The sequence below is a fragment of the Rhea pennata genome, chromosome 4, assembly GCF_028389875.1.
Source record: "Rhea pennata isolate bPtePen1 chromosome 4, bPtePen1.pri, whole genome shotgun sequence".
NCBI classification, from domain to species: Eukaryota; Metazoa; Chordata; class Aves; order Rheiformes; family Rheidae; genus Rhea; species Rhea pennata.
The window spans coordinates 9,198,543-9,225,435 of NC_084666.1; the positions used below are offsets into that span (position 1 = coordinate 9,198,543).

Genomic DNA, 26,893 nt, shown 5'->3' on the forward strand with positions numbered 1-26,893 from the left:
TTGAATTCTCAGATGAATGCATTTATCAGTAGGAAAATCAAAACAGCAGAGGAAGCAATATAGTCCTAGATTTCCCAATATGAATTCGTTAGCAGAGTCAGTTCTGAGCTCAGCTTGGCATCTTATCCACCAGACAACACTCCCTTTCCAGCAAAATGACAGATGATCATAAAAGCTTAACAGTGTTTTGCTATGCTAGTAGAGCAAATAGGGATGGGATTGAAGAGGAAGATGGTACTCCTTCTTCAACCAATGGCAAACCATTAAGCATGAGAGATTAAGACTAGACTTTATTATGGTGATTGTTATCATCACCCTCAACAGCAACTATAAAAAGCTCTAAGTCAAATGGCTCTGACACACTTGCTGAAGCGTGCTATTATCTGTGGAGGAAACTTGGGGCATGAGCTGTTGCTGGTGGCTAATCCCTGCAGAACAGGTGCACAGCAGTTTACCAGTCCCGCTTCATAGCAGGGCTGGGAGCCAGAGGATGCAGCTCATAAAAAGGATGCCCATTTGGAAAAGAGCTGGAATAAAACAAGAAAGGGCACTGCCTGTCTTGCCATGTCCACTGAGTGGCCTCCGCTGGTGAAGTTCTGGCGATTCAGGAGAATTTGGAAGCTTTGTTTTCCTCAGTGAACGTCAGTGGTGATACCCTACGTGTCCATGCCCAGGATCAACTTCTGTGCTACAGCAGCAATTCTTGGGTGAAGTATTTTTGCAGCTGGTATGTTTGTAATTGTAAATTAGGCTAATTTTCTATAAACTGGTGACTGTTAGCATTTTAGAAAATCGCTAGAATGCTCAAGTAGTGGATCAGTCTAACCTGACGAAGATCAAAGAATGTTTATCGAGCCTTTTCAGACCAGAAGGCAAAAATATTGCAAAATTGATTTTCAAATGAATGAACAAGGAGTACAGACTAAAAATCTGCAACTTTGGCAGTTGCTAAGCCCATGATCATTTCATGTGCAGCGGCATTTGAGTGTCTGAGTAGATCAATTCAAGCAGAAGGAAACCCATCCGAAAAATCACAGCTCCTATTCAACTAGTCCAAATGGATGGCTTCTGAATGAGAGAAAAACATGCTTTTTACATTATAATTCTTTTCACTGATTCTGATACACCTATAAAATTTACATATTTTAGAGCTAGAAGGGACCCTCTAGTCAGACTTGCATCAGACAGAGCAAAAGATTTTTCTGAAGGGAATTTTTATCTGAAATAGAATGTACCTTTCAGTACAATATACCTGCCTGATTAAAATATTTCCAGTGATAGAAAATCTACTGAACACAATTTCATTATGATCACAAAAAAAATATTTCTAAGTGTTTATTATCAACCTGAGCTGTAAAAATGTTAATATTAGTAATTATGAAACTTGAGAACAACACAAAAAAGATTAAGAAAATAGGAGAGAAATGAAGCTTCTGAAATGCCTGATTTCCATTGATTGCCAATAACTGCTAGTATTAAATTAAGAGATTATTTTATTGTCCTCTACAACCAAGTTCAGCCATACTGCATTCAATAACCAATAATTTAGGTCTGTGAGTTAATAATAATTACAATAAAAGTATTCCCCATTTCCTGGCATGCTGTGTTTATTTTAGGATGTTAACACAGCAATCCAAACACAACACATAAGACTCCCTCAGGGCTTTCTGTCTCACATCCCAGGCCTTCTGTTTCTTCATAAGCTTTAACAACCACAGTTATAAGAGATATAAATAGTCCAAAGCACAGGAGAATCTCCTTTCCCTGACAGAATCTTTATTTACAAGCTGTACCAAGCTAAGCAGGGTAAATAGTCCCTTGCTGGCAGGTTAATAAGGTCCACCTGCCAACTAAACCCACCAGAGAACTCCATGGGGCCTGCAGAAATCCAAAAAGCTTGGACAAGGCAAGATTTTATCCTGAAGAGCCATACTGAGAAGTGATACTTACAGTTCAAGAGGGATTCATCTTATGGACTCGAAAGTGCTTGTACACCTGGTGCACGGGAAATGCACGAGTCCTTCCTTCAGAAGACACTGTTATTTAGCATTTATATATCATTATCGCTTACAGGCCACCACCACATTGAGGGCAACTGTATGGGGGCCATACAAACATGCAGGACTGTTAAGTCCCTGCTCTTAGGAGTTTTTAAAGGACAAGTGTAGCTGCATCATAAATCAAATGCTTAAAATTATTTAAAGATTTAACATACAATTAATTTACCTATAGTGCCATGAAAGGGAAATGGAAGAAGAGGATAACTGATCATTTATACTGGCCTGGAAAATAATTGTTACAAGCTACCATGCGTTTTTAAATTAATATTGACCACTGTCAAAGCAGAATTCTGTTCCAAGACCTTAACTGTTCAAACATTTAGTTACAACTAAATGTTCCCACCTGAACTGACAGCTTTTAATGTGTTCCTTACTAAACCAACTAAGCCCAGCTCTAGCAACTGTCCCAGCGTGGGCATATCCACAGACCTTTCTGGAGGCATATTCAGTATGTTTATATTGCATTGCAAAAAGCAGCTGCAAAATGTCCTTCAGAATCATATTTGTCATTTGTGCAGGCAGCAACGCTGTAAATTATGAGATTATGCCTCATAATTTACTATGCTTTCAGGATGGCATCAGGCAGATGAAGACCCTGCCAGATGTGCAGCAGTGGATTATCGCTGGCTGGTAGAAGCTGTTGCCACCGCAGCCCCCGGGACTGCTGTCTCTGAAACAGGGACTTGCGGTCCATTCATGGAGTTACTTTACCTTTGCATGCCAGGCTGAAAACCGCAGCCGTTCCCCAGCTGAGTCACAGACAGATCATATGTCCCTGCCACAGAGGTGGCAACAGCAGAGAGAGGTACATATGGCAGGAGAGGTGGAGAGAGGGGACTGCAGGTCCAATTTTAACTAGCCAGCAAAAGTCTGATGAAGTGCTTTCATTTGTCGTGGGACACAAGTCCTTAGCAGGCCAACGAGCTGTCTGCAGCCCACCTGCAAAAATACCTTGGGGACGGGTGACAGGCGAATCAAGGAACACGTCAAAGGCCGTGCAGCTACTCCTTCCTGCAAGTCTAGAGTGGACAAGAGTAGGCTTGGGTTATACTCGGCAGGCCATGGGGTATACAGCTGTATTCAAACATGTAGGATTGGGGTTGCAAAGGGACATCTCACATATATAAAACTAAGCAAATACATTTGCCTGAATGACTCCAAAAGTAACTTGAACTGTTTCACACATGTACATGAAACCAGGAACACACATGCAGAATGTGCATTTAAGATGGAGAATCAGAGAACAGGCAGGAGAAATAAAGAGCATAGGGAGAAAGAGAGATGGAAAGGTGAGATTGTCCTCTTTGTTAGAGCCTGGATAGCTGTCTCGTTATTTTTGCAGGACAAAAAGCTATCCTAATAAATATGGCATGCATACCAAAAGTTGTTCAAACCCAGAAGAAAATGCCTGTAACCTCAGCCCTTCAGCAAATACAGCATACCCAGTTGCTGTAGTAGTTGAGAAGGGAAAGTGCAGAAAGCCCCGCGTCCAACACATGATGGCTTGTGTCAACGGGAATGATGCTATTATTAGTGCAATGGTACTGCAGCTGAGCCCCACTTCAGGGTGAGACAACATGAAGTAGGTGAATCTTCGCATCAGCTGCCTCCTACAGACCAGCCAGGCCCATCACCTCTTCTCTGGTGAGTACACCCTCCATGTGAATCACAGTTGAGTTCAGCTGCTGAGTAAATGCAGCGGAGAGAGCGTGACACTTTTGTGGCGTGCACAAACTGGATGCAGATTCGGTGCTGGAACCAGACCCGACGCAACGGGACGGCTGCGGCATTTGGGGTAGAGCTGCTTGGGGCAGAAGGCGGGAAAGCTCCCGCAGGCAGCTCAGCAGCCGCCCTGCCCTGCCAGCCAGGGGTCTGCTCCCCAGGCAAGGGTGTCTCCTTGTAAGCCTGCATGCATTTGCAAAGTGTGAGCTCTGGCTCATTAACAATAACGGAGGCGAACAAATATAGCTTAGAGGAGCTAACATTTCAAGCTCGAGAATGGTGTAAGAACACAGAGAAATGTGCAAGAAACACATCCTACTCCTTTCACAGGAGTTTTCACAGCAAAAGAATAAACAGAAGTAGCCCAGGTGCTGATTTAGCAGTAAGGCCTGCATTTGCAAACCTGCTCATCCTGTGCCTCAAATCCAGCTGTCTCAACCCTCATGTGCCAAGTGGATTCGCAGGTACTCAGCTCTGGGGCAGAAAGAGTGCAGGGCGTCTTACACAAAGTCCCCAAACGGTGCTCAAAATTAGTGGGTACTTCTGAAAATGTCTGTCAATGAGTGTTCTTCTCAAAGCATATAGACTGAGTAAATGGGATATGATCACAGCTACAGTTTCTCAGTACAGGAAATTGCCAGCCACCAATATAATTAGAAACAGTTCGTATGATCAAATTAATCATTCAAAAAAGAGCAATTACTGTTAACAGAATAATGGCATACCTTAACGAAGAATGAAATTAACCTTTAGAACCGACATAGTTACCCTCACCATTTTGCATTGAGGCAGCAAAGATTAATACATGTGCAAAATAAAACGTTGCATTAGGGTCTGCTGAAAACAGAAGTAGCATTATCTATCTGGCCTATTCAACCCTTAACAAACTTTGTTCTTTGGCACTGGCGTACAGTGGAAATATCAATGGTCTCTGCTCTGCCAAAATGAAAAAAAGTCTCCAAGATACTATTTTGATGTAAAGTTTATTGAATTGTACTTATTGCTGGACAATCGTTATGTGAAGATTGAGCATAAATACCAGTAGCTTAAAATGCAACCAAATTAACATTAAAACACATGTAACAACTCCTCAAAATTTGGAGTTTAATTTTAACAAGCTAAGATCTAAAAGCTCATATCAAGCATACCCCCCAAAAATGTAGTTTTGATGTGTAGTGATAACTGGTAAGTCTGATTATTAATACATTTTGTGTTTGTACTCTTTAGATTATCTTTATAAACACAGTAACTTATTATGGCTGTCAATAGAGGGAAGAGTTAATGTGTTTTGCATCCTTAGGCTGTGTATTTCTACTCAGTTTAGATTTATTTTATTCTAAATGTCAGCAATTTTTAAATTAAGTCATACTGATGTTGAAGATAATTAGAGACATATAACTTCTATAGATAACTTTATCAGTGCACTGGAGTTACTTTATACCAGGCTGGAGCATGTTAACTACTTAGACTCGGTGTACAGCTGGTTTTCATCATCCCAGTACTGGAAAACAGCAGGGATAGTCTCCTCAGTTTTCCTCTCTCTCCTGGTCTCTGCCTTCTCCTGAAGATGTATCCTGCTCCCTCCTGTCTTGAACGTTCCTCTTCCTTTTGCTCCCTCAGTGAGGCTTCCCTTCCTTCTGCCCAGCAGAAATGATGCAAGCAGAAACAAGTATTTGGGAGAAAAGGGCTTTTGCTCCGTTATTTTCCTCACTGAAAATTATCTGCTAAACAGACTGGTGCATAAATAAGTGTGAAAAAAAATTCACATTTGACTGTGTATTTTCACCAAGGTTATAATTTTTAACTCTGAATAGTAGTTAAGCTGTGGGCCATAGTCTCAGTTAAGATGTCTCCCATTATAAAGCTCTCTGTGTAGCTCGAAGTTAACATGACTCACTACTTTTAATATAAAGTATATTGAAATACAGATTTAATACTCCATTCTGTCTTAATTCTGCATCAGCAACTTGCTTTCTCCTTGTTAAGCAGAATGCAATAGGTTGCAGAGCCAAAGATATAAATGCATACATGCCAGTGTGAATTTTTCTTAGCAGTCATGATGGCACATGGAGAGAACTCACTGGAGGATCAGGGGCTCAGCCTGGCTATACCTAACACAGGTCCAGACAAGGTTCAGGCATTTTGGAAACTACCATTACTCCCTGTAATTCCTTGTAAAAAAGGAAAAACACGGACTGCTGGCTGAAATCAGTGCTCAGGTGATGGGTTGCCAGCTGACAATGTGAAAGGAAGCAAGTGGGAATGATGATGATGTAAGTAACACTGGGGAGATGCTTCCATGTCAGCGCCGCAGCAGAGCGGGACAATAGGCAGTATTAACTTTCCCACTGAATTCACGTTTTGAAGTAAAACTACAATGTCTTCAGTGTTTAGGCTTAGGAGCAGAGAAACTGTAGGTCAGTGAAACAAGCAAAATGGACATTTGTGGGTTTTGTATGGCCTGGTAAGCCCTTTATCTCCTTAAACACCCGTAGTGCAATAAACACTATGGATAGGCTTTACTCTGTAATTTGGAATGATATGATTAACTCATCAGGTGCACTCACAAAACTTCAGTTTACTCTACTTTTACCACTAAGATGATCTGCATTCAGGAAAATATTTGCTAAACAGGTAATTATATCAGATCCTGGAACAAAAAAAATAGGGACACAAGAAAGGAATTTAAAATGCCTAGGATCTGTACAGGAGAAAAATGTCATTAAACATGAAACTTCTGCTACAAAGATCTATGATGAGATTAAAGGTCTTGCTAACTGTACCTGCATTACAAGTAGCCTATGCCAGCAAAAAGGCCTAAGGATCAGCCGCTGTTGCAATGTTAAGCTTAAGCACGGGGACTGCTGCTCTCCATTATCCCTAGCAGCAAGAGATACCCTAGAATGTGCCCCTGCCCCTTGTCAACACGGCTGACCAAGCTCTCAGGGGAGAGGTTTTTGCGCTGTTGCATGGAATAGTGCCATGCACACACAATTTGTTCTGAGCTCTGCCTAAGGCAGTGAAACGATACCAACTGCAACATAGGCCTTGGCCTTTCAGGCACTGTCTTTCCCTGTGGTAACAACAAATAAATCTTTCAACTTCAAAATTCAAGCATATCCTAATGTATGCCTAAGGCCAGAAACACTAACAACCATTATTACTGAACAAATAGCGCAAATCATGTTGGAAAAGTGTTTGGGTTGTAAATTATGTGTTGGCCTAGTTACTGATTGATAATCTCTAAAATATTTAAATGTTTCCAGAGCAATATGCAATTACAACATTTATTCAAATACCTTTATTGAAGTGAACAGAGAGATATTGATCTTGAGTCTATTTGTTAATACAGTATGTCCTTAAATGTGAAAAAGCAATAAAATCTTAGGTATCAACTGATACAATAGTAGTTAATAAATGAATGTTATTATCTGCACTAGTTATACATCATTTGGCTTCAGTGATCTGTTCTGCCATCTGAAAAACATCAAATGGTTAAAATATGTTGCCTGATTCAAAACCATAAAAATAAAACCTCCAAGAGCTTCAATCTGGAAATTACAGGAGTCTGTAACTATTAGATTATGGGACATTTACTTCAATTATTTCAAAGCCATCCCTCAAAAATAATGCAGTGTGCCTTTTATCTGTCAGCAGAACTTCATTCTCCACTGCATGCACAATCATTTACACCTGTGCAATAAGTTCAAATTTCTCTGAACTCAGTTTTCAAAAGTGTAAAATAACTGTATCTTGTAAAGAATGAACTGCTGTGTATTGTAGGAGAAGAAATGGAAAAGATTTTGTGCTCAAGAAAATAGACATAATTGCTTTTGATATAAAAAGCTGCATGTACAGTTTCTATTTTAAATAGGTCATTACATTCTAGAAATGTTTGCTGATGTCCCCAACAGTATAAACTGGCACTATTCCAGTTAAAGGTGTTACCTTTCAAGCATAAGTTTTGCAGTACATTTACATGGTGAGTCTATCAGGATGTAATTACATGGTTGCAAATCTTAGGAGCATAGACAAGGCCAATGATCGATATGAATAGAAAAGAGTAAGGAAGATTTGTTGTTACCTTGACCATGATAGCAAAATCCTTCCACTTAAATCTTAAACAACTGACAGGGAAGACAAACATGAGAACTGCATTATCTGGAGGATCTTATGCATTAGTAATAAGTGCAGAATAAAAATGTGACTCTCTCTTTAAAAATTGCACATGGAGATAGATTTATATCATTATGCCTGAGCACAGAATTTGTTCCCAAGAGTGAGTGGATAATGCGTTTCTAGCATACCAGTTATTGATAAGTAACCTGGTTTCTTAAGTATATTTCTGTGGGAAACAGCATGCACCTCTGCAAACATGTCATGCTTGGTGCTTTTATATGTTCGTGTTACTGTTCAACTATGGAAGAAACACGCATCTATATGTACCATTGTGTAGGAAGCAACACCGTGGATTCACATATTTGCACTTCTGTTTTTATTGATACTCTCCCTGTAATTATTTTTAATTCAAAACTATCTTTTTTTCCCTGAAAATTCATATAGCTGAATATTAGAAAAAAAATTGGAAAATATAAAGTTGTCATGATGCTTAACTTAAATGAGCCATTTCAAAAGTAATGTTTTGCTTATCAAATTCTGTAATGCTGTAAATGCTGACATTCCAAAACTAATAGAACTAAAAACCATGTGTCTAATACCTTAAGGACAGAGTATTTTTAAGAGAAAAGCTATAAAACAAGTTATTAAGGTACCTTCATCACTACAGACAGATCTCCTTTAGCCACTTTGAGATTAAAGTTTTAATCAGCTCACAATTAAATTCCTCATTACTAAGTAATTAGCACCTAAATGGAAACCGTTCAATTGTTCAGTGCCATTCTCCGAAAGATGCACCTACTGTTAGACACCTGCATAAAAGCACCCACAAGCGTTAACATACAGAAATTTAGGATTATGTAAAAATAATCCGATCCCTGCTGTAGCAGATGGCGGGGTGTCCTGATGCTGCTATGTTCTTCTGCGTTACGTTCAATTTAACTTTCACAGGGCTGTCGCTGGGCCTTTCCCTCCTGTGTAATAGTGTTCATAGCACTAAGGAACTATATTCCTGGCGTTACACCGAAACTGCCGGTCCTCGGCGCTCTGAAAATCCCTATTCGCAGCGCCAAAACGTTGGCCGTTACCTGCCAGACAGTTACCGCGCGTGACAGCCCCAAACGCGTGTTCTCCTTGTGACTGGGCGCGTGATTTCAGGGATCTGGCCGTGAAAAGCAGCCGTGCTTTCGACTGGCAAGTTACAAGCACGCGTTCGGGGCATTTTGGTGCAAGTAACCACGACAACAGCGAGCTGGATCGGCGAGGCCGCGCGTCCCGAAGAGCCCTCGCGGCCGGGGGGGCGGTGGGGCGACGCGCCGCAGATCGGGGGTTTTACGGGCCGCACGCGGAGGGCGCACCCGAGCGGCGGCGGGGCCGCAGCCCCGGCCGGGGCGGGGGGGGCGGCGGCGCGCTGCTGGGGCCCGCGGGGGCCCTCGCCCCCACAACGGGCCCGGGCGGCGCAGCAGCTCCCGCCGTCGGCCGCGCGGCCTCGCCCCTGTCAGGCTGCTGCTGCCGCCGCGCGCGCGCGCGCGCGGGGCCCGCGCGAGGCGAGGGAGGGAGGGAGGGAGCGCGGCTGGCGCCGCTCCCGGCCGCCGCCTGCGGCCGCCGGGCCGCGCGTGCGGGCGGCTCCGTGCGGGGGGATTTGAAACAGCCGCTCCAGGGGCAGCGCAGCGGCGGCGCCCAATCAGCGGCCCGGATTTTTCGCGCTGGTTCTGGCCGGAGGAGGGGGCGGGGCCGCCGCGCAGGATCGCCGGAGCCGCCGCCGTTGCCGCCGCCGCCGCCGTTGCCGTGTCGCTTCGGCTCCCGCCGCCGCTCCCCGGCACCGAGCCGCCGCCGCCGTCTCCGCCCGGCCCCGGGGGGAAAGGATGCGTTAGGGCACAGGTCAGTAGGCCGGGAGCTCGGCTGCGTGCCCCCTGCCCTGCCCTGCCCTCCCCTCCCGCGGGAAGGGAGGAGGCACCCGGGGCACGTTCCCGCAGGCCCTGGGCCGGAGGCGGGAGTGGCGGCGGCGGCGCGGCTCCCTCGCCGCGGAGGATGCTGCCGCCGGGCCCGCCGCCGCCCTGGGGAGCCCCGGGCCCGGCCCCGCCCGGCAGCGCGGCGGGGCCGGGGTCCCGGCGTCCGCCCTGCCCCCCTCCCCCCCCGCCCGCCTGCCGCCGGGCTCGGCTCGGCTCGGCTCCCCGCCGCCACCATCGCCCTCCCTGCCCGGGCCGCCCGCTCCCGGCTCCCCCGTCCCGGGAGGAGGCGCGGTTTTTTGTTTGTTTGTCTTCCTCCCCCCCCCCCCGCTACCTGGGTCTCCTCGACCCCCCCCCCCCCGCCCCGGCGCCGCTCCCCCCCCCCCCCCCGGGCTGCCGCAGGATTTCTGCCGCCGGTTGGGCCTGGCTCTTGGGTGGCGGAGGAGCGGAAAGGAGCGATGCCGAGCCGGAGTCCCGGCTGTTGCAGCTTCATCCTTCCCCCCCCCCCGCCCCCAGTGCCTTCCTCCTCCTCCTCGCCGCTGCGGGAGGTCGGGGGGAGGCATAAAGGAGTAGTAAGGGAGCGGTGCCCACCTGGGGGGAGGAGGGGGGGGAAAGAGAGGGGGGAGGTAATCAATCAGTGCAAATCAGACAGAAAACGAGGGGACCAAAAAAAATAAAAGAGGGGGGGGAAAAAAAATCCCTCCCCGAGGATTTAAACGGCCTCGTCGCGGGGTGAGGTGGCCGCAGCGCCCCCTCCCCCGCCCCCCCCCCCCCCCGCGGCGGCGCCCCTGCCCCTTCCCTGCGGCCAGGACCGGGAGCGAGCGGCAGCGGGAGCGAACGTAACTCTGGAAATGTATGGAGGGGGAAGCCATGTTTGATTTATTCCTCCACTAAACACTGGTGTGATGATCCTTCCACTTACACCCTTCTGCAGTCCACCCTGGACCTGTATGGGAGGAGAGCCTTGCTAGAAAAACGGAGAGAAAACCTTCCTGCGAAGGCTCACGGGCTCCGGGGCTCGGTCTTCGTTCAGTGGAAGAGGATAGGGCTCTTGTAACTTGAATTGATATTTGTGTGGTAAAAGAGCCCGGGGAACTTGTATTCCCAAGGCCATAGTTACAGCTCATCCGCTGTGGCTTTACCGCACTGGGGGTGGAGAAGGGAATTTGCCACACTTCTTGAACGTATTTATACTTGTTTTTTCGTTTTTGTTATTTTTTTTTCCTGAAATATGTCGGCTGAAAGGAGGAGTAAATACTGGAAGCGTAGCGACGGTAAACACTGTATTTAAACAGATTTCAGAGAAAATGGTCCTCTTGCTAACAGCCATTAAACAGGCAGGAGGCTGGTATCAGTCATTGCCCATGTTTTTGTGTATGTGTGAATAGTTCCTTTTTGGCATTTGCATTAAAATTGTTTTATAATGTTTCTTAAATTTAGGAGCTAATGCTGCCTATGCTGAGTAAGCGAAATGAGGTCTCTGTTAAGAAAAGAAAGATATGTTTGGCTTTCAAGTCTTTTCCTACATCTAAGGAAGGTAGCTGTAAACACTGTAGGGTGGCAATGAAGTTTGTAATAGATTTTGCAAAGTCTCCTTGCTAGTGGTTTATGTGAACATATATGCTTACTAAAATTCCTTAAACATGGAATGTGTGACTGAAAGAATAAATTGGTTCTTCACTAGAATCTTCATATGTGAGTAGAATCTCTGTAAACTTATTGTTTAAAACTATTATTTGCTTGTTTTGCTGTGGGAATTCTACTCAGGAAATGCAGTCTATCAACCTAAACAAACTCCTCAATTTCACAGTGCAGTATTATTTGACTGCTGGATGTAATCATTGAATAAAATCGCTGTTTTCCAGTACTACTCAGGGCTCAATACTTATACTATATGCATTCTTTTTATTTTTTTAAGTATCTATATCCCATTTATTAAAATGTACTGGGATTTTGATCTAGTTTGCAACCGTCAGAAAATACAGTAATTTTTCCACAATAATTAAATGTAAAATCTCTGGATATTCTTGGAGACTGTATTGCTAGTTATTGTGACGATTATAGGAATATCCATCATCATATATGGTCAGAAAAAATCAGTTATTGTAAGTACAGTCAAGCCTTCTAATTTATCAAATATTATTTGAAGATATCAGAATAAAACCAGGCCATTATACTTTAAGAGCGTGGAGTTAAAGTAGTTTCTACGTCTGAAATTAAACATGCAATGTATTTTGCAACTCCTTTTAGTTCAATGTGAATCCAACAAATCATCCTTAAGAATAAAGGAAACATCGTGTTTTAATATCTTTAGAACTATGTGCATTTTCTGAAGCCTGTTGTTTTACAGATGAGAATATTGCCTTTAAATTACAGTCTGCTTGCAAGATACTGGTTATTATGACACAAAATTAAACTTAAATTTTAGATTGAAAGTGAAAATGATTGTTCAGAGGCTGCTTTCTAATATTTGGCCGATGAAATTATCAATGCATATCGATACATATTGATATGTATATATAAAAAATATCTATATGTGGTACATATCTGAGTATGTATTTTAAACAGTGTGCCAGCAAAATAGCATAGGCATGGACAGAAGGGATTGTTTTTCAGTGTCCTATTGTTTGTGGCCCTTTCACCTCTCACTTTTGCTCTGAGCCTGCTTTTTGTTCTACTGGTGTCAGTATGTTTCCAAAGCGAGGCCTTATTTCTACAGACTGATAAATGCATGTGAATTCCCGTGGTTGATCAAAGCCTATTGACTGCACTGGAACTCCATGCATATATAAAAGTTCACCTGCTCTGGTCAGATTACTGGATCAAGGACATAGTTTAAGACGAGGGGAAGCTATATACACAGCTCTTGGAGCGTTTTGATCACCTCTGGTCACTCCTCCTTTGAGATGCTTACTTAACTACAAAGAGGTCACATAACATTTTAAGCGTAGAAGATTACTGAATGCATGGAAATTTGAAGCATCGCCTCTGTAGAACAAGGTAAACAAATTTTGTTTCAGAAAACAAAAATTTCAGCTCTCCTCAAGAGCAGTGCGCTTTGGAAAGCAACCGCTGAGTGGTATTGCTGAAAACAACAGATATGCTAACATTCGGTAAACAAATACAAATAAAAAATGCCTGCCAGAACTAATAATTATGCAGTAGGTGGTGATGATTGCTTATACTACATTTGTGGCTGTACTGTTTGAGTTCTTTCATCGTTTTTCTTTAAAGACAAATGAAATAACTCTATGGTTGAGGAAACATTCTTATGATAGACCTGGTATAATTCTGGTATCTAGTCTTTGGATGAAGGAAGAATGGAAATTCTGAAGTGGATCAAAGTAAGTCTGTGTTTCTGTGAAGCATCATTTCCCAGATAGGATGTAGCTTTGAAACACATCTTCACTGAGGATGTACTAGCATCTTAGTAGTGTAAATGAGAAGGCAGAGATGAAATATGGCGACCAGAATAAATGATCAGATGGCAGGGTGGAGAGAGAAAACAATCTATCAGAGCATGAGACAGGAGTCCAAATTTCCTTTGATGAGTAATTGTGGAGGATTTGAGCAAAAGAGAGGTTGAGGTGAGCCTTGTTGACATACCATAGTCACCCTGCAGCTTATTAAATTTGTAAAAATTAATGTTTACTTGGAAGGCTTTGGTTCTGAGAGTGCTTTTGAAGGGGAAAAAAAATGACAAACTACCTAAATTCACCTTTGACTGCAACTTAACTGCTTTGTGAACTTCTGTCACTTATTACTTGCAATGGTCATAACTATACAAATGGGCTTTTTTTCCCCTTCAGTTTATGATGACATAGATCATGCAAGTAATATAGACAGTACTGTTTTTAACACTTCTATTAAGTTGATGGTGTCCAGCATAGTTGCTTCACATTTTCTTGCATCAGCACGAAAGGAAGTTTTTGAACATGTGTTATCATAAAGGAAACTTATCCTAAGTGCAGTACAGTTATAAATGTAGTAAAGAGCAAGCATCACACTCCATTCTGCTGCTCTTCTGATGAGCAGCAAACTACAAAATACCCCAAATTTCTGGAAAATAGATAATATAATATCTTGTGTTTAGCAGTGATCATATATATATAACTATATGTAGTCCAGCATGCATTACTATACTCACAAGCAACTCAAACTTAGGGCTGGATAAACTGTTGAGCCTTCAGTACATATCCAAAGTTGCTTCTTTGTTCGATGCTTATAATAGGCTATCCCATAAATTTTTTAAAATGAGTTTTGTGTACTATAATCAAATATCAATTACTGTGGTTGAACAAAAAGTTAAGGTTTCTGCTATCCTATTTGTTTAACACTAAAAATAATGCAGCTGTGCAGAAATTTTTCTGACAGTACAGTGGTATGATAAGCTACATGTGGAAAATAGATGTTTGAAAATCTTTTTGAATATTTTATAGCAATGAAATTAAATTGACGTGCTAGCCAATGCATATTTTGGAGTATTCTTCTGTTGGGCCTTGCCTTAGGGCACCATTGATGTAGGTTATGGTGTTTGATATATTTTGAAACTAATATATAAGTGGTTTAAAATGTGTGTTAAGTTGCAAGGGCTACTCAATAGATGATGGCTCGGTTTCTAGTTTTGTTCCCATCCTTTTGATTTGTCCTATATTTAATTTAGTTGAAGATGGCAGTTTGATCTTGATTTGAACTTTGGTATTAAGCTCCGCAGCACAAATTGGAACTATTTTATATTCATCCGTATTTGGAGGAAGGATACAGGTAGGTGGCAAGTGACTGAAAAACTATAGCGTTCTCTGCTACTTTCCTCCTAGCTGTAACCTTCTCCAGCCAGAGTTAAATTTAACTAACAAAGAAAAACCTTTTGCGAGTCAGACATTACTTGAGTATTTTTTTAGGGCCTATTCAACTTCTTTGTAAGTAATTCTTAAGTTGAAATAGAAGCTTTATAACTTTTCCTTCTGCTATCTGTGGAAGATAGTGTCAGTTTCTGTCAGGTCAGTAAAAACTTTGGAGAAGCAAAAGGTGGCCTTCTCCCATAGGCTTGATGAAGACTGGCCATTATAACTTTGTGAAACCTGTTCTGGTCTGTATGTCCTATCAAAATATTAAGATATTGACACCTCACATCTGTGTTAAAATGCACACAAAAAATGAAAAACTTGTGTTTTATAATAATTATCTTTAAATGTTTTTGAGGCCTTGAGGGTTAAGGTCAGAATTCCATGTTTTCTTTGCCACTGTCAAAAGCAGAGAATGAATTTTGTCCTGTTGTAATTTTGCCTTCTTAGATAATAAACATACTAAGGAGTAGAAGATGAAGTATGTTGTGACAAAAATACCTTCAAGAAAGAAGGCTGAGTTAGGCAAGATTTCATAAGAAAAGGGATCTGAAATCCATTAGAAATATTTTGAAAGGCTGCTGATCAGATAGAAGTATAGAAGAAACAGTAGAAAAGTGATGCAGTAAAGCAGCCTCCTACAGTAGTGTTTGTGACCCATTCCATTTATTACAAAACTGGTAATAGGTTGAATGTTCTCACTTGTAGATGTTCTTGCTATGGCATGGATTAGTCTATGAAGGTGAGTTTTGTAAGATCATGTATCAGATAGTATCAGTTGAGGAATTTGGGAGCCTTGGTGGGATGCCACTGGAGCAGAGAACCTGACTGCCCTGGCGCTCAGAAATATCTAAGTTGGGGAGTTAGCTGTATAGTAAAGAATGCACAGATTCTACGCTCACAAAAGAGCCAAAGGAATTTAAGGCAAAGTATGAACCTTGGAGAGCAGTGTAGGATAAAAGATGGATTATGGATTATTTTACTGTATGGAGCACTTGCCAAGAACTTTCAATCCTGTGCTTCAGGATGAAATTAATGTTGTGATTTTTTTTTCTGTGGATACGAACTATAGACTATTAGAAGCTGTTTTGTAGTAGCATTCCTGAATAAACCGGGAACAAGTGCTATGATTAAATCTGGAACATGGCTGGAATTCAGCAATAGTACAAAACCAAGGTATGTAATTAATGAAGCTAAAAGTATTAGGTTTAGTGTGTAGTAGGAAATGTGCGCACAATATGTATTCATCAACAGAATGCCTGGCTCTAAATTGGTAGTGACAGTTGAATCTTCAGAAACTGTGGAAGTAATGATAGCAAGTACAATTGAATAATGAGACTTATTTCATGCATTCAGAACTTTTTAGATTTTCTCATAAGAACTAGTTATGTCAAAATCTATCTGAAGAGCTAAATTGGATAATGTAGTGAACCATTCCACATAACTAATCCATGCTGACAGAGAGGACAGCAGAAGTGGTGGGAAAAAAATAGTGAACACCTCAACATAGAGGTTTTGGGAAGTGGGCAAGAAGGTCAAAGGAACTGAGTTTTTGGACTGGGAAGTATTTTATCTTTTTGTTCCCCAGTTAAATGGATAGGCTACAATATATCCACATGATCATAAAACTTGTCTCAAATTCCATATCTTTACCTCTGACGGTCGTATTAATCTCTATTCCGGGGAGGTTCTTGGTATAGACGTGCTGAAAGAAATGGGAAGGGAATCAAGAGCTATGCAAATGGCAGTAATGCATTTTGGCAAAAGTATGATAAGGCCCCAGCGCAGGGAGAGACTTTGTACTTTAAAGTAATGTCCTAACCAAAAATACCATTTATTAGCAAGTATTTGGATTCGTTTGGAGTGTCTAACATTCCAAGTCTCTTGTAAACTCAGGCCGTGTTTGAGCGTTCCTGGCATATGGCTGTCAGTTGTGTGTGTTAGTTTTGATTTGAGATAACGCATTGATAAAATAATTAGCATAATTGAATGCATATAGTTATAGTTTATGTTTAAATAACACTAAAATTAGCATAGTTTGGACAGGATTATATTATAGTTGCTTTGATCCGATACAAACGTAAAGGCTCTTGATGATGGGCATAAGTATATCAGCACAGTTAGTGCAGTTTAGTATTAACTGTGTCCAAGCCTCGCCAGTTTCTTACCTTCCAGGTTTTTTTACTCATGTTATGGAATATGTAATTTATGTACTAGATTTTTTTTTTTTTTTAAAAAAAAAAAAAAACTTTTACTAGTGTTACCTGTCCACGTTAGAGGTGCTTTATCACTCAATGTGTTGATATTGTTATGAACAGCAGAAGACATGGCCAAATACTGCTCTATGCAAAAGATTTTTGTTGCTGTACTATATATGCGTATAGCTAAACATTGATATATGACAAGGCCTCATGTATCACTGGTCATAACACTGCTTTTTAGAGTGATTGCAATGCACAGTGTGTGCTTCTGGCATCTAAATCCACTTGCATAGGTGAACAGGTTTTAATGCAGTGATAGATTACCATTACAAAGTTCCAAATAGTCTGGATAAAATGGTTGTATCCTCTTCAAATCAGTTGCTAAGTAATCTGAGCTAGACAACGTTGTTCATTTTTATAGAATTGTAGCAGTTTAACGTTTTGTTAATGTTGTGATTACTTCAATTACTTATATTGATAACTTATTTTGTGATGTCATCCCAGATTTGATCTTCCCTGCTCAGAATTTGTACAGTCAGAATTTTCATGATACTTGCACTGGCGCTTCAGGCGATTCCCATGCTGGCATCACTACGTATGGGAGTAAGGGCCGAATCATTGGCCACAGTGAAGAGGAAACAAAAGATTTTTTTTAGTGCTTTAATCTGCTGCAGTGAGTATTCCTCAGAACCAGAGGATCCAGGTCCCGAAGATGTGGTGCAAGGAGTAGAGGTAGGAAGCTGAAAAGGAAAAGTGGTATTATTAAAGAAGGGGTGGAAATTCAAGCAGTTTGGAACAACTGAAAAACATAAATGAGGAAGGAGCTCTGCGCAAAAGGGCTGAGTTATTTGAGGTTATATTTGGTTCTTTGTTCCCAAGATAAGCAGAAGCTAGAAGCATATAAAGAAAGAAAACTGGCCCTTGTGTGTGTGAGAGAGAGAGAGAGAGAGAGAGAGAGAGACATTTGGTTCCCGAGTAAATACCTAGCCTGAACAAGCATCTTGGCTATATTGTCCAGTCTTGTTTTGCTAGAGAGGGGCCTTCCCCTAAGCTGAACCACTGGGAACCCTCAAAGAGACAAAGTCTCAAGTATGGGTTTGAAACATGGCTTTTTGGCTTTTTTTTTTTTTTTTTTTTTGCCCTCCGCCCTCCCCCCTTCACTTTTTTTTCTCCTTCCTAGCTGCTTGCCAAGCAACTGTAAAGCTCCACCTTTATAGTGTTAATATTAAGTACTAGTGAAAAATCCAATGGAGTTTCTCCTGTTTTAGGTAACTAACGTTCCCCTGTTTATTTGCAGAGGAGATTGCAATTCTTCTCTGTTTTGTGGTCCTACTGCTGTTGTGTCTAATCTCTTTTCAGCCAGAAATACAGCATTTTTACAAGAATCTGAATTTACTCAAATCTGTCGTCTTTTACCACCCACCATCAGCAGCAGGAGTGAAATTGACAAACTTAACTTATTCAGCAGTGACAAAATAATCTTTTTTTTTTCCCCTGATTTTAAAGAAAGTAAGTTAACAGGGATGAGTCCTGGAGCAGACTCTTCTAGCCTTAGCCTCAGCAGCAAGGTTGGTTCAAAACAAATTTCCTAAGGAGGAAGAAAGTTAAGTTGATCAGCTGTGTAAGTTTACTTTCTGCAATAGCAAATAACATTTAAAGTGAAGAAACTTTTAGCTTGCCATCTGCAGTTCTGAACTGCAGGGTAGTATCTGTGAGGTGGTATCATGCATCAGCAAAAGGCAGTAAATATTTATTTTAGTTGATGAAAATATATGGCTATAAGTTCTGAAATCTTACTCATTAGAAAAGAAATAAAATGAGAGTTACTATTCTTTTCAGGATATTTGGTGGCATATAACTGTAAGTGTAACTGAAAGTACATTGGTTATTCTAACTGTTTTCATACTGTTTCAAAATAACTTGATCTTTTTGGGCAAATGCAAGCTAAGTCTCTATTCAAACATTATTATGTACAATAAATTCACAGAAATTTTCATGTAGTTGTTTAAAAATACTTCATACACCAGACTTGTCAGCTGACTGGTTAACGGGAATCACGATATATCTACTACAAGATGAGTGAAGTCTTTGCCTCAGATGCTTTTGAACTTAAAATGGGTCCCTTGGACTAAAAGTTTCCCTTTTTCATGTTTCCCCCCCCCCCCTAAGATTAATGGTAGGTTAGAAAATTTTGGTATAATTCTTTTCAGTTATCTATTAGCTACTATGGTAATATTTTTCTTATTGGAAGATAATGCTTTTGAATTTGCTGGATAGAGCTGGCTTATAGCAATTTTGGGCAAACTCACGATGCACTTTTCAGTTATGCTTATTTTTTGTTAAAAGGCGGTTCTGTTTAGATCCTGTAGTAATTTTTCATTGTTTTAATATAATGAGGATCAGTCACAACATAATGCATGACAGAATATGTCTGTACTTTGATTTGATGCTCTGGTTTTATATACAAGATAATGTGAATAAGCATGTTCAGATTTTCAAATGTATTAGAACGTGTTATAGCTTTGCTAATTTATTTTGTGTGATTTCTAGAGTATCTTGTGTAATTCCCATCTGAAAATAGGAATAGCCTTTGGTCTTAAAATTAATGAGAGGATGAGAAGGCTGTGGTATCACAAAACTATCTTTACCTTAGAGAAAAAAAGCAGCAGTCATCTATTAGCTTTTTCAGTGCCAGTTGAAAGCCTGGTTCATAGGTAATAAAAATAGCTTATGGATAAAGTTCTTTGACTGTGAATTTTTACTTGATGTCCCTAGTTTACCTGAGCAATGGCTTTAAGAAAACCCTTAAACAAAACTGAGGTGGAATTTAATAGTGAAGCTTGTTGTTGATTATTTATTCTGTTCACTCCCTTTGGCAGAATTGGAAGGAATGGACTACTCCATTATTTCTGACACACAAGAAAAGCATCTCTGAAATTGCAGCAGATGTGGAAGAAATGAATAATAAGTATCTCATAAATGATAGTGGCCTGGACAGTGAAGGAGGAATCTGACATGCAGGCTCACTTTATTTGGCACATGACTCCTGTCAGATGAAGGACCTTCAAGTAATTAATAAAATTATTTAAAATGTCTGCAAAATAATTTGCCTCATGTGAAGCTTGTTTTTTACTATAAAAATGTATACAAAGCCATTACGAGGACCTATACTTGTCCCATTAAAATACCTAGAGACCTTTTCTAATAAGTCAAGTTTCTATTTGCTTATTGAAAACTATTTGTTCATGGGCCAAAATGTCATGTTTATTGAGCAAACTACTTGGGTCTCATGGATTTTCTTCTTGTCAGTGAAAGTGGTACTTGTTGAGTTACTGGGCAATTAATATGGGTAGATACTAGCTTAAGCTCATTAGCTACTCTTATGGTTTGTGGTACTTTTGTCCCCTTTCCTACCCTTCCCCCAGCTTCCTTTTCTGTAGATAGTCATTTAGAAAGAGATAAGGAGTTGCCTTTGCTTCCATATGATATGGCTTTTCAGCACAAGCACAGTTAAATTAACTACCAAATCTAATCGTATGCTCAACTGCTTGAGGACCTTACTTTACAGCTCTAATTGACCAGGTCTTTTCTGTGGTCCATCTCACTTTGTTTTATGTGTGCTGTCTTCTAGATCTTCTTAATTCTGAGCTCATAGCACTGCTTGATTCTCTGTTGTTGATCATTTTCCTTCCTCTCCCCTTTTCTTCTCTATTTTGTCCTTACTTCACAAAACACCTTGTACCTTTTCTTGTTTGTGGTATTGTACTGCCACAAATATTAGATAGGAAAGGTTGGGCAGAATTTAACTGTAGCTTCATTTTTGCCCTTCTTTTTCAAAGCCCTTTGTTACTCTCCTGTGAGTGTAGGTTTCCCAGCTTCTTATCAGACCTTGTCCCACAGCCCTGTTTTTTTTTTTTTTTTTTTTTTTTTTGTTTTTTTGTTATGTTTTTTCTTTTTTGAAAGAGGAATGGTGGATGCATATTGACCATGTCTCTCTGCTCTATCAAGATGGTGGCTAATCTTAAGTTGTTCTCTAGAGATCTAATCTCCCAAATGAGGCTACTTGACTGTATTTGCTTCCAGGTACTCATGTCTATTACTTTGCCTGTTATTCTGCCTCTTGCTGTAAGCCTCCACTCCTCTGGCTGCATTAATTCTTTGTACAAACATGGTAAGTTTTCCGTACTCTAAAATCTGTATGCTACCGGTTCTGCCACCCTCTGTCTAAAGTTACTATTTGGAAGTAGATGGGAAGGTGAAGACTTGGCTGCATTGACTTCCTTTTGCTGAATATGGCCCTGGAATTACTCTCTTGGCTCCAGCAATTCAGGGAGCCTTTTCCAGTGTTTTCAGGTGCTTTTTGTAGTGACCAGTGGTAGCGAGATTCATTCACTGAAATTCTAAAACGTATGTCATATAACTCCAAATATATTAGTCAAATCAAGGTAACCCCCAAAAGTTGTGGATTTTCTATCCCATCATCTGGTTGTTGTTCTTATTTTTATAGTACTGAATTTCTAGCGTTGGATTTATTAGTTATTAAAGAAAGCCATGTCTCTACATAGACGTTTACTTAGATGTTTACTTAGTTATTTTTCAGTAATTGTCCAGACAAAGCCCTGAACAGCTGGATTGGAATTGGCCCTGATTTAAGCAGAGGGTGGGTTGGACCAGATGATCTCAGGAAATCCCTTCCAACCTAAATTGTTCTGTGATTCTAAGATGATTTTTGTATTTTGAAACTCTTCATCTATTGCCTTCTCAGTGCATCTGATGTTTTGAAATTGAGTACACCAGTAACAGTCTAACTTGATTGAGATAACTGTTGCTTCTTTTGGTTGTCCAGATCTGCTTTCTGCTAGCCATCTGCTAGATGACTTTCTAGCTTAAAGAAACAAGTAATGAGAATAAGAGTTCTTACTAAGCAGCAGAAAAATTACTGGTAGAACTGGAATTGAAAGCAAACAGAACAAATGTTATAAAATGTAGATGCCTAGATCTGGAAACCCTGGTAAGCAATGAGTGGAACTGTATTAAAAAATGTTTTTAAGCTTAGCGTGTAGTTGGTGGACAGGAGGCAGTCGCCCAGCGCGTTTTGATGCTGCTGCTTTTGTGAGAAGCTGTGATTGACAGCAGTCTGTCGGGCGAGGAAGCTTGTGAGTGCAGGGTCTTGGCTGGTGCAGGTACCACTGGAGGGCGTCCCTAGCCGCAGAAACGCTGGTGCAGAGCTGGTATTGGCGGCTGTTCATCTGTAGGCTTGTTTTTTAGGTAGAAGGAATTTGGGCACGTAACGCAAAGCTCTGTTCTGTGATTGGAATTACTGTAGTAAGAATTGGGGAGGGAATGCAGATTTTGCCATAGTTTGATCTTTTTGTGCGTATGTGTGTATGACTGTCGTATCAGTAACTGTTAGCCTCATTTGTTCTGTAATGTAGAGGTTTTGTGATGTAGCCTTTCTGTAGAGGTTATAGAAGTTATCCTGAGTTGTTTCTTAAATAAGAGCTATTTCAGTCAAGAAGTCTTAAATCAGAGCTTGAAACACTGGCATGTTATTAATTGGATTTTTTTTTTAAAAAAGCTCTAGATCCATGTTTTCAGAGAAGAACTTCTGTGATTAAATGAGTTCTCTTTGGGGTTTAATGAGTTCTTTTCTTCTGTTCTAGTGAGGTTTTTGGGGTTTCCTTTTACCTCTGACTCCTTTCAGAAAGGGTAAATACTATTCTGGTTGACTAACTTCCACTCATTTTATCAGAGACTTTAATTATTCAGACTTCATCTGGTTAAAGACAGGCTAAAACCTTCCCTGTCTGACTCCCTTGGAGCTCAGATATCCTTGCTGTTCTCACTTCGTTAATGGCTGCTGTTTGTCCTGGAAAACATAATGTCCTTAGTCCCCATCTCTCAAATAAGCGCATGCAGCTGGTATGGAGGGACCTCCTTTTCACTTGTGGGTATGTTAGCATAGTATGTTAGGGAGATGGGAGCACTTGCAGGGACTGATGGTGCTGTTGTTGTTAGGGTTTTGATTTGGGGCTCCCCACTGAGTCTTTGTGCATGAAGAGGTTTCGTGTTGGCCAGATGCTTTGAGATCCAACTTAACATCCTTAGCAAGCTTTACCAGGCTAAGATAATGTTCACTTAAAAGAATTTGTGTGCATTATTTAAAATAGACATATGCTATGCTGCTTCTCCAGACAGAGATAGCAAATATATAAGTTCTCATGAATGAGCCAGTTGTAAGCAATATGTATACTTTAATAAACAAGATGGGAGATTCAAAAGAGACATCTTTTGTAGTGACTGAAAATTCAGTAGTTATTCATCTTTACTGTATTCTTGGAAGCATCTAGATTGAATCTGATGAAACTTTAATGTGACAGTTCTTAGTCACATATGAAACTGCTTATCCTGAGCATAGATATGGTGACTATTATCCTGAGCTTTGTTAATATTATGATGGTGCATTTCTCTATATCATATATATACCAGACTTGCTAATATGAAGAGTTTGTATATGTGAATTTTAAAAATTAAAATGGGCACTACTTCCTGCTGTCTATCCTACCTTATCTAGGATGTCAGATGCATTTATTTGAGAGGTACAGACTGTATAATGCTGAAATGGGCAGGATTAGCTTTTAGAACCCTAGATAATCTATCTTGAGCAGATAATAGTGTAGTTTTAGCTGTCTGGATATTTTTGGATATTTATGTATGAAAAATAGGTATTAGATAATGTTGTTATTAATCCTAATTCTGCTTTGCTAATTTTTATTTTGTGCAGTGGCACTGGCCTGTAGGAAGTGCTCTTATTGGTGCTCAGCAGGTTCCCAGCGAACAGGTGTTGATGATACAAAACACTACCTTTTATTCACTGTCAGAGCCAGAAAGCTTTGGAATAAGTCTGAGGACTGACCTTTGTTTTCTCTGGGGCTGTGTTTTGATGGAAGATTTAGGGCCTGTTCGTAGAATTAGGCTGGAGAAACTAGTTATGCTGCTGTCCATGGTGTAGTTGCTACAGTAATGCAGTCTGTAGGGTTTTTATTGTGGCACAATCTCTTAGAACTAAGCTCTCCACTCACTTAAAGTATTTAACATCATTATTACAGATGCTATCCTAGGTCTAAATCTTACTCATTTTAAACAATGTAATACCTTTGAGTAATTGGTGTGGACAAAATGAGAACAGTAATTTTGCTCTATCTACACTTCTAGTGAAAGTGATGATTTATCAATAAATCTGTTTTTCTTGGAATTTTTATTAACAGATATTAACCAGTATTGAAATGTTTTGATTATGAAGTTTATAACAATGCTTTCACATTTTTGAAAAACTAGAATGAAGTATATTCCAAGTGCTATGCTAATAGGGACATCTGTGTCCAAGTACTTGGTAGCATTTCACATTTCTGTATTACTAAAAATTTTTCTCTTTTTGTCTTAATATAGCAGTGTAAGACTGGAAACACCTGGGCTGAATGGACTTTAGCATCAAAAGAAGTTCTCAACTGTTAACTCGAAAAATTAACTACATCAAAATGAAGCAGGTACCAGAGATCCTTGGAAATACGAATGGGAAAACTCAGAATTGTGAAGTGAATCGTGAGTGTTCTGTCTACTTGGGCAAAGCACAACTTTCTGCCACTCTACAGGAAGGTGTCATGCAAAAATATAATGGCCACGATGCCCTTCCATTTATTCCAGCTGATAAATTGAAAGATCTGACCTCTCGTGTGTTTAATGGCGAATCTGGGGCCCAAGATGCCAAACTGCGTTTTGAGCCCCAGGAAATAAAAGGAGTTGGAACACCACCCAACACTACTCCTATCAAGAATGGCTCTCCAGAGATTAAGCTGAAAATCACTAAAACCTACATGAATGGAAAGCCACTTTTTGAATCCTCAATTTGTGGAGACAATGGTGCAGATGTGTCTCAGTCGGAGGAAAATGAACAAAAACCAGCAAATAAAGAGAGGAGAAGCAGAAAAAGAAGCATAAAATATGACTCCTTACTTGAGCAGGGTCTTGTTGAAGCAGCATTAGTATCAAAAACTTCAAGTCCCACTGAAAAGAAGGTAGTACTTTTTTTGCATTCTTTATTTAGTTAGATTTGTTTTTTAATTATATCAATGCTTCATTTGTTAATATGGTGATCTTTCTTTCAGGTATTTCAGTAGGTGCTTCCTCCAAACAGGTCGCTTACAGAATTCTTACTTTATCTCAACTGAGGATGGACACGCTCTAGTTCTGGTCTTTTCTTTTCGATTAAGAGCACACTATAATTCTGTTTCCATGCATATAAAGCCAGCCCTCAGTGGAGATCAGGGCACGCTCTGTATGAAATAAAATTTTCATCGAGACGTGGCCAGGATGTGCACCCAGGCATGTGAGCTGGGGAGGCCTCTAAGTTTAGACAAAGCCTTTAACTTTTGGAGCATGAGGTCTTCTGGCCTCCTAATAACCCAGATGTTTCAGAAAAATAATTATTTCTATATTCCTGGTTCTGAATTAAAGACAAATGGGATATACTCAGCTGTCAGTTGGCTGGTAAGATTGGATCTGTACATTCAGATTTTGGCAGTTCAAGTGTAGTCCCTTCCTTTATTTGAGAACTATTTTTGCTTACTATAACCCAGAGGATTGTATTCACTGAAAAGGTCTAGATATTTTTGTTAAATGTCATTACCATCTGATTAAGCTCTTCTAGGTTTTGCTGTTTTTTTTTCCCATGAGTAGAAATGGGAGTGTTACCTGTTTTTTTTTTTTTTTTTTTTTTTTTCTTCTGCTTTACCAAGTTCAAAATGACAATGCTACTAGGAGCCCTTTTCTTCTTTATTTAGTTTTTGTTGCTAGACTTCATTTAAAGGAGCATGTTTGGCTCTCATTCCGTCACAGATAAAGAAACCTATATAGCAGGGATACTTTCACGTATATTAAGTTTTTCGCCGAATAATTTGGAATAGTGTTGTAACAATCATGATGAAGCTTAATGAATGATTGCCTTGTGAATGAGTACTGTTTTAAACCTCTTCAATGCAAAGTGAATGTTGCTGTTTTCCATCAGCTGAAGGTTTGAAGGTTTCTGTGAGCTGAACTATTAATGTTAATTTTTATTTTCTCTCAAGGTCACACATACAAGGAAGAACCACATACATTGCTCCTGTGTTACTTTTTTGCACTTATTAAAATCATTGAATGAGTTTACAGATCTGCATGAGCATTCTCATAATATCAGAAGTATTAATCCAGTTACTTTATTATTCATCCTAGAATGTTTCACTACTGATACTTCCAGGAATATTATAAAAGAAATTATGGATATTTTAATGTTAACTAGTTCAGACTTTTCCAAATTACTACTCTGAGGTAAAAAGTAAAAGTATAGCTGTAATGATTGTTTGTCCATTGTTAATGATCATGTTAATTCGAGCAAGAAGTGGTATTTTTACTTGTTAATGTAAAGAAGTTCAGCATGTATGCATTTTATTTTATTCTTAAAGGAAAATGCCAATTTTTAATATGCGTGTCCACACAGTTTATTCTGAGTGACTGGTTGTTCTGTTTAAGCCTTTCATATTGGTTAACAATTCAAGGTGGCATTTAATTTTCTTGATGAGTGGTTTATTTAAGATAGGTTGGTCTGAGTTCTCCAAGTTGTCTTTTGGCCAAAAATGGTCAGGAGAAGATCATGGGAACAGTTCTTCCAGGGTGCTTGAGACTTGATGCCTGGACAGTGATAAGGTATTTGGTCCTGTGCCAAATTAGTGGGCTACTTGATCAGAACATCTACCTGCCTAATTTCAGACTTTGCAGTACTATAATTGTCTTCTCTGTGGGCAGAGAGTCAAGCCTCTGGCTTTTTTTCTTGCATATTGCATTCTTACAGCACAAAGGGCAAAAAGAACGATTTGAAGATTACAGGATATTTTATGACATAATTCCTTGATTGTAGAAAGTCTAAGGCTTTACTTTCTTTTACAAAGAGGATTTTCCACTGTGCA

At 40.3% G+C, this 26,893-nt stretch overlaps 1 protein-coding gene across 1 annotated transcript in view; it reads left to right on the forward strand.

Moving 5' to 3' along the window:
- Positions 1-9,697: 9,697 nt before the first annotated feature.
- The window catches only part of NSD2 (nuclear receptor binding SET domain protein 2), a 75,763-nt gene continuing 58,567 nt past the window's right edge, over positions 9,698-26,893 (forward strand). Inside the window, exons 1-2 of the mRNA XM_062575252.1 lie at positions 9,698-9,779; positions 24,342-24,967. Coding sequence (XP_062431236.1) covers positions 24,371-24,967 — 597 coding nt within the window. The 5' untranslated portion in view covers positions 9,698-9,779; positions 24,342-24,370. The remainder of the gene's footprint in view (positions 9,780-24,341; positions 24,968-26,893) is intronic.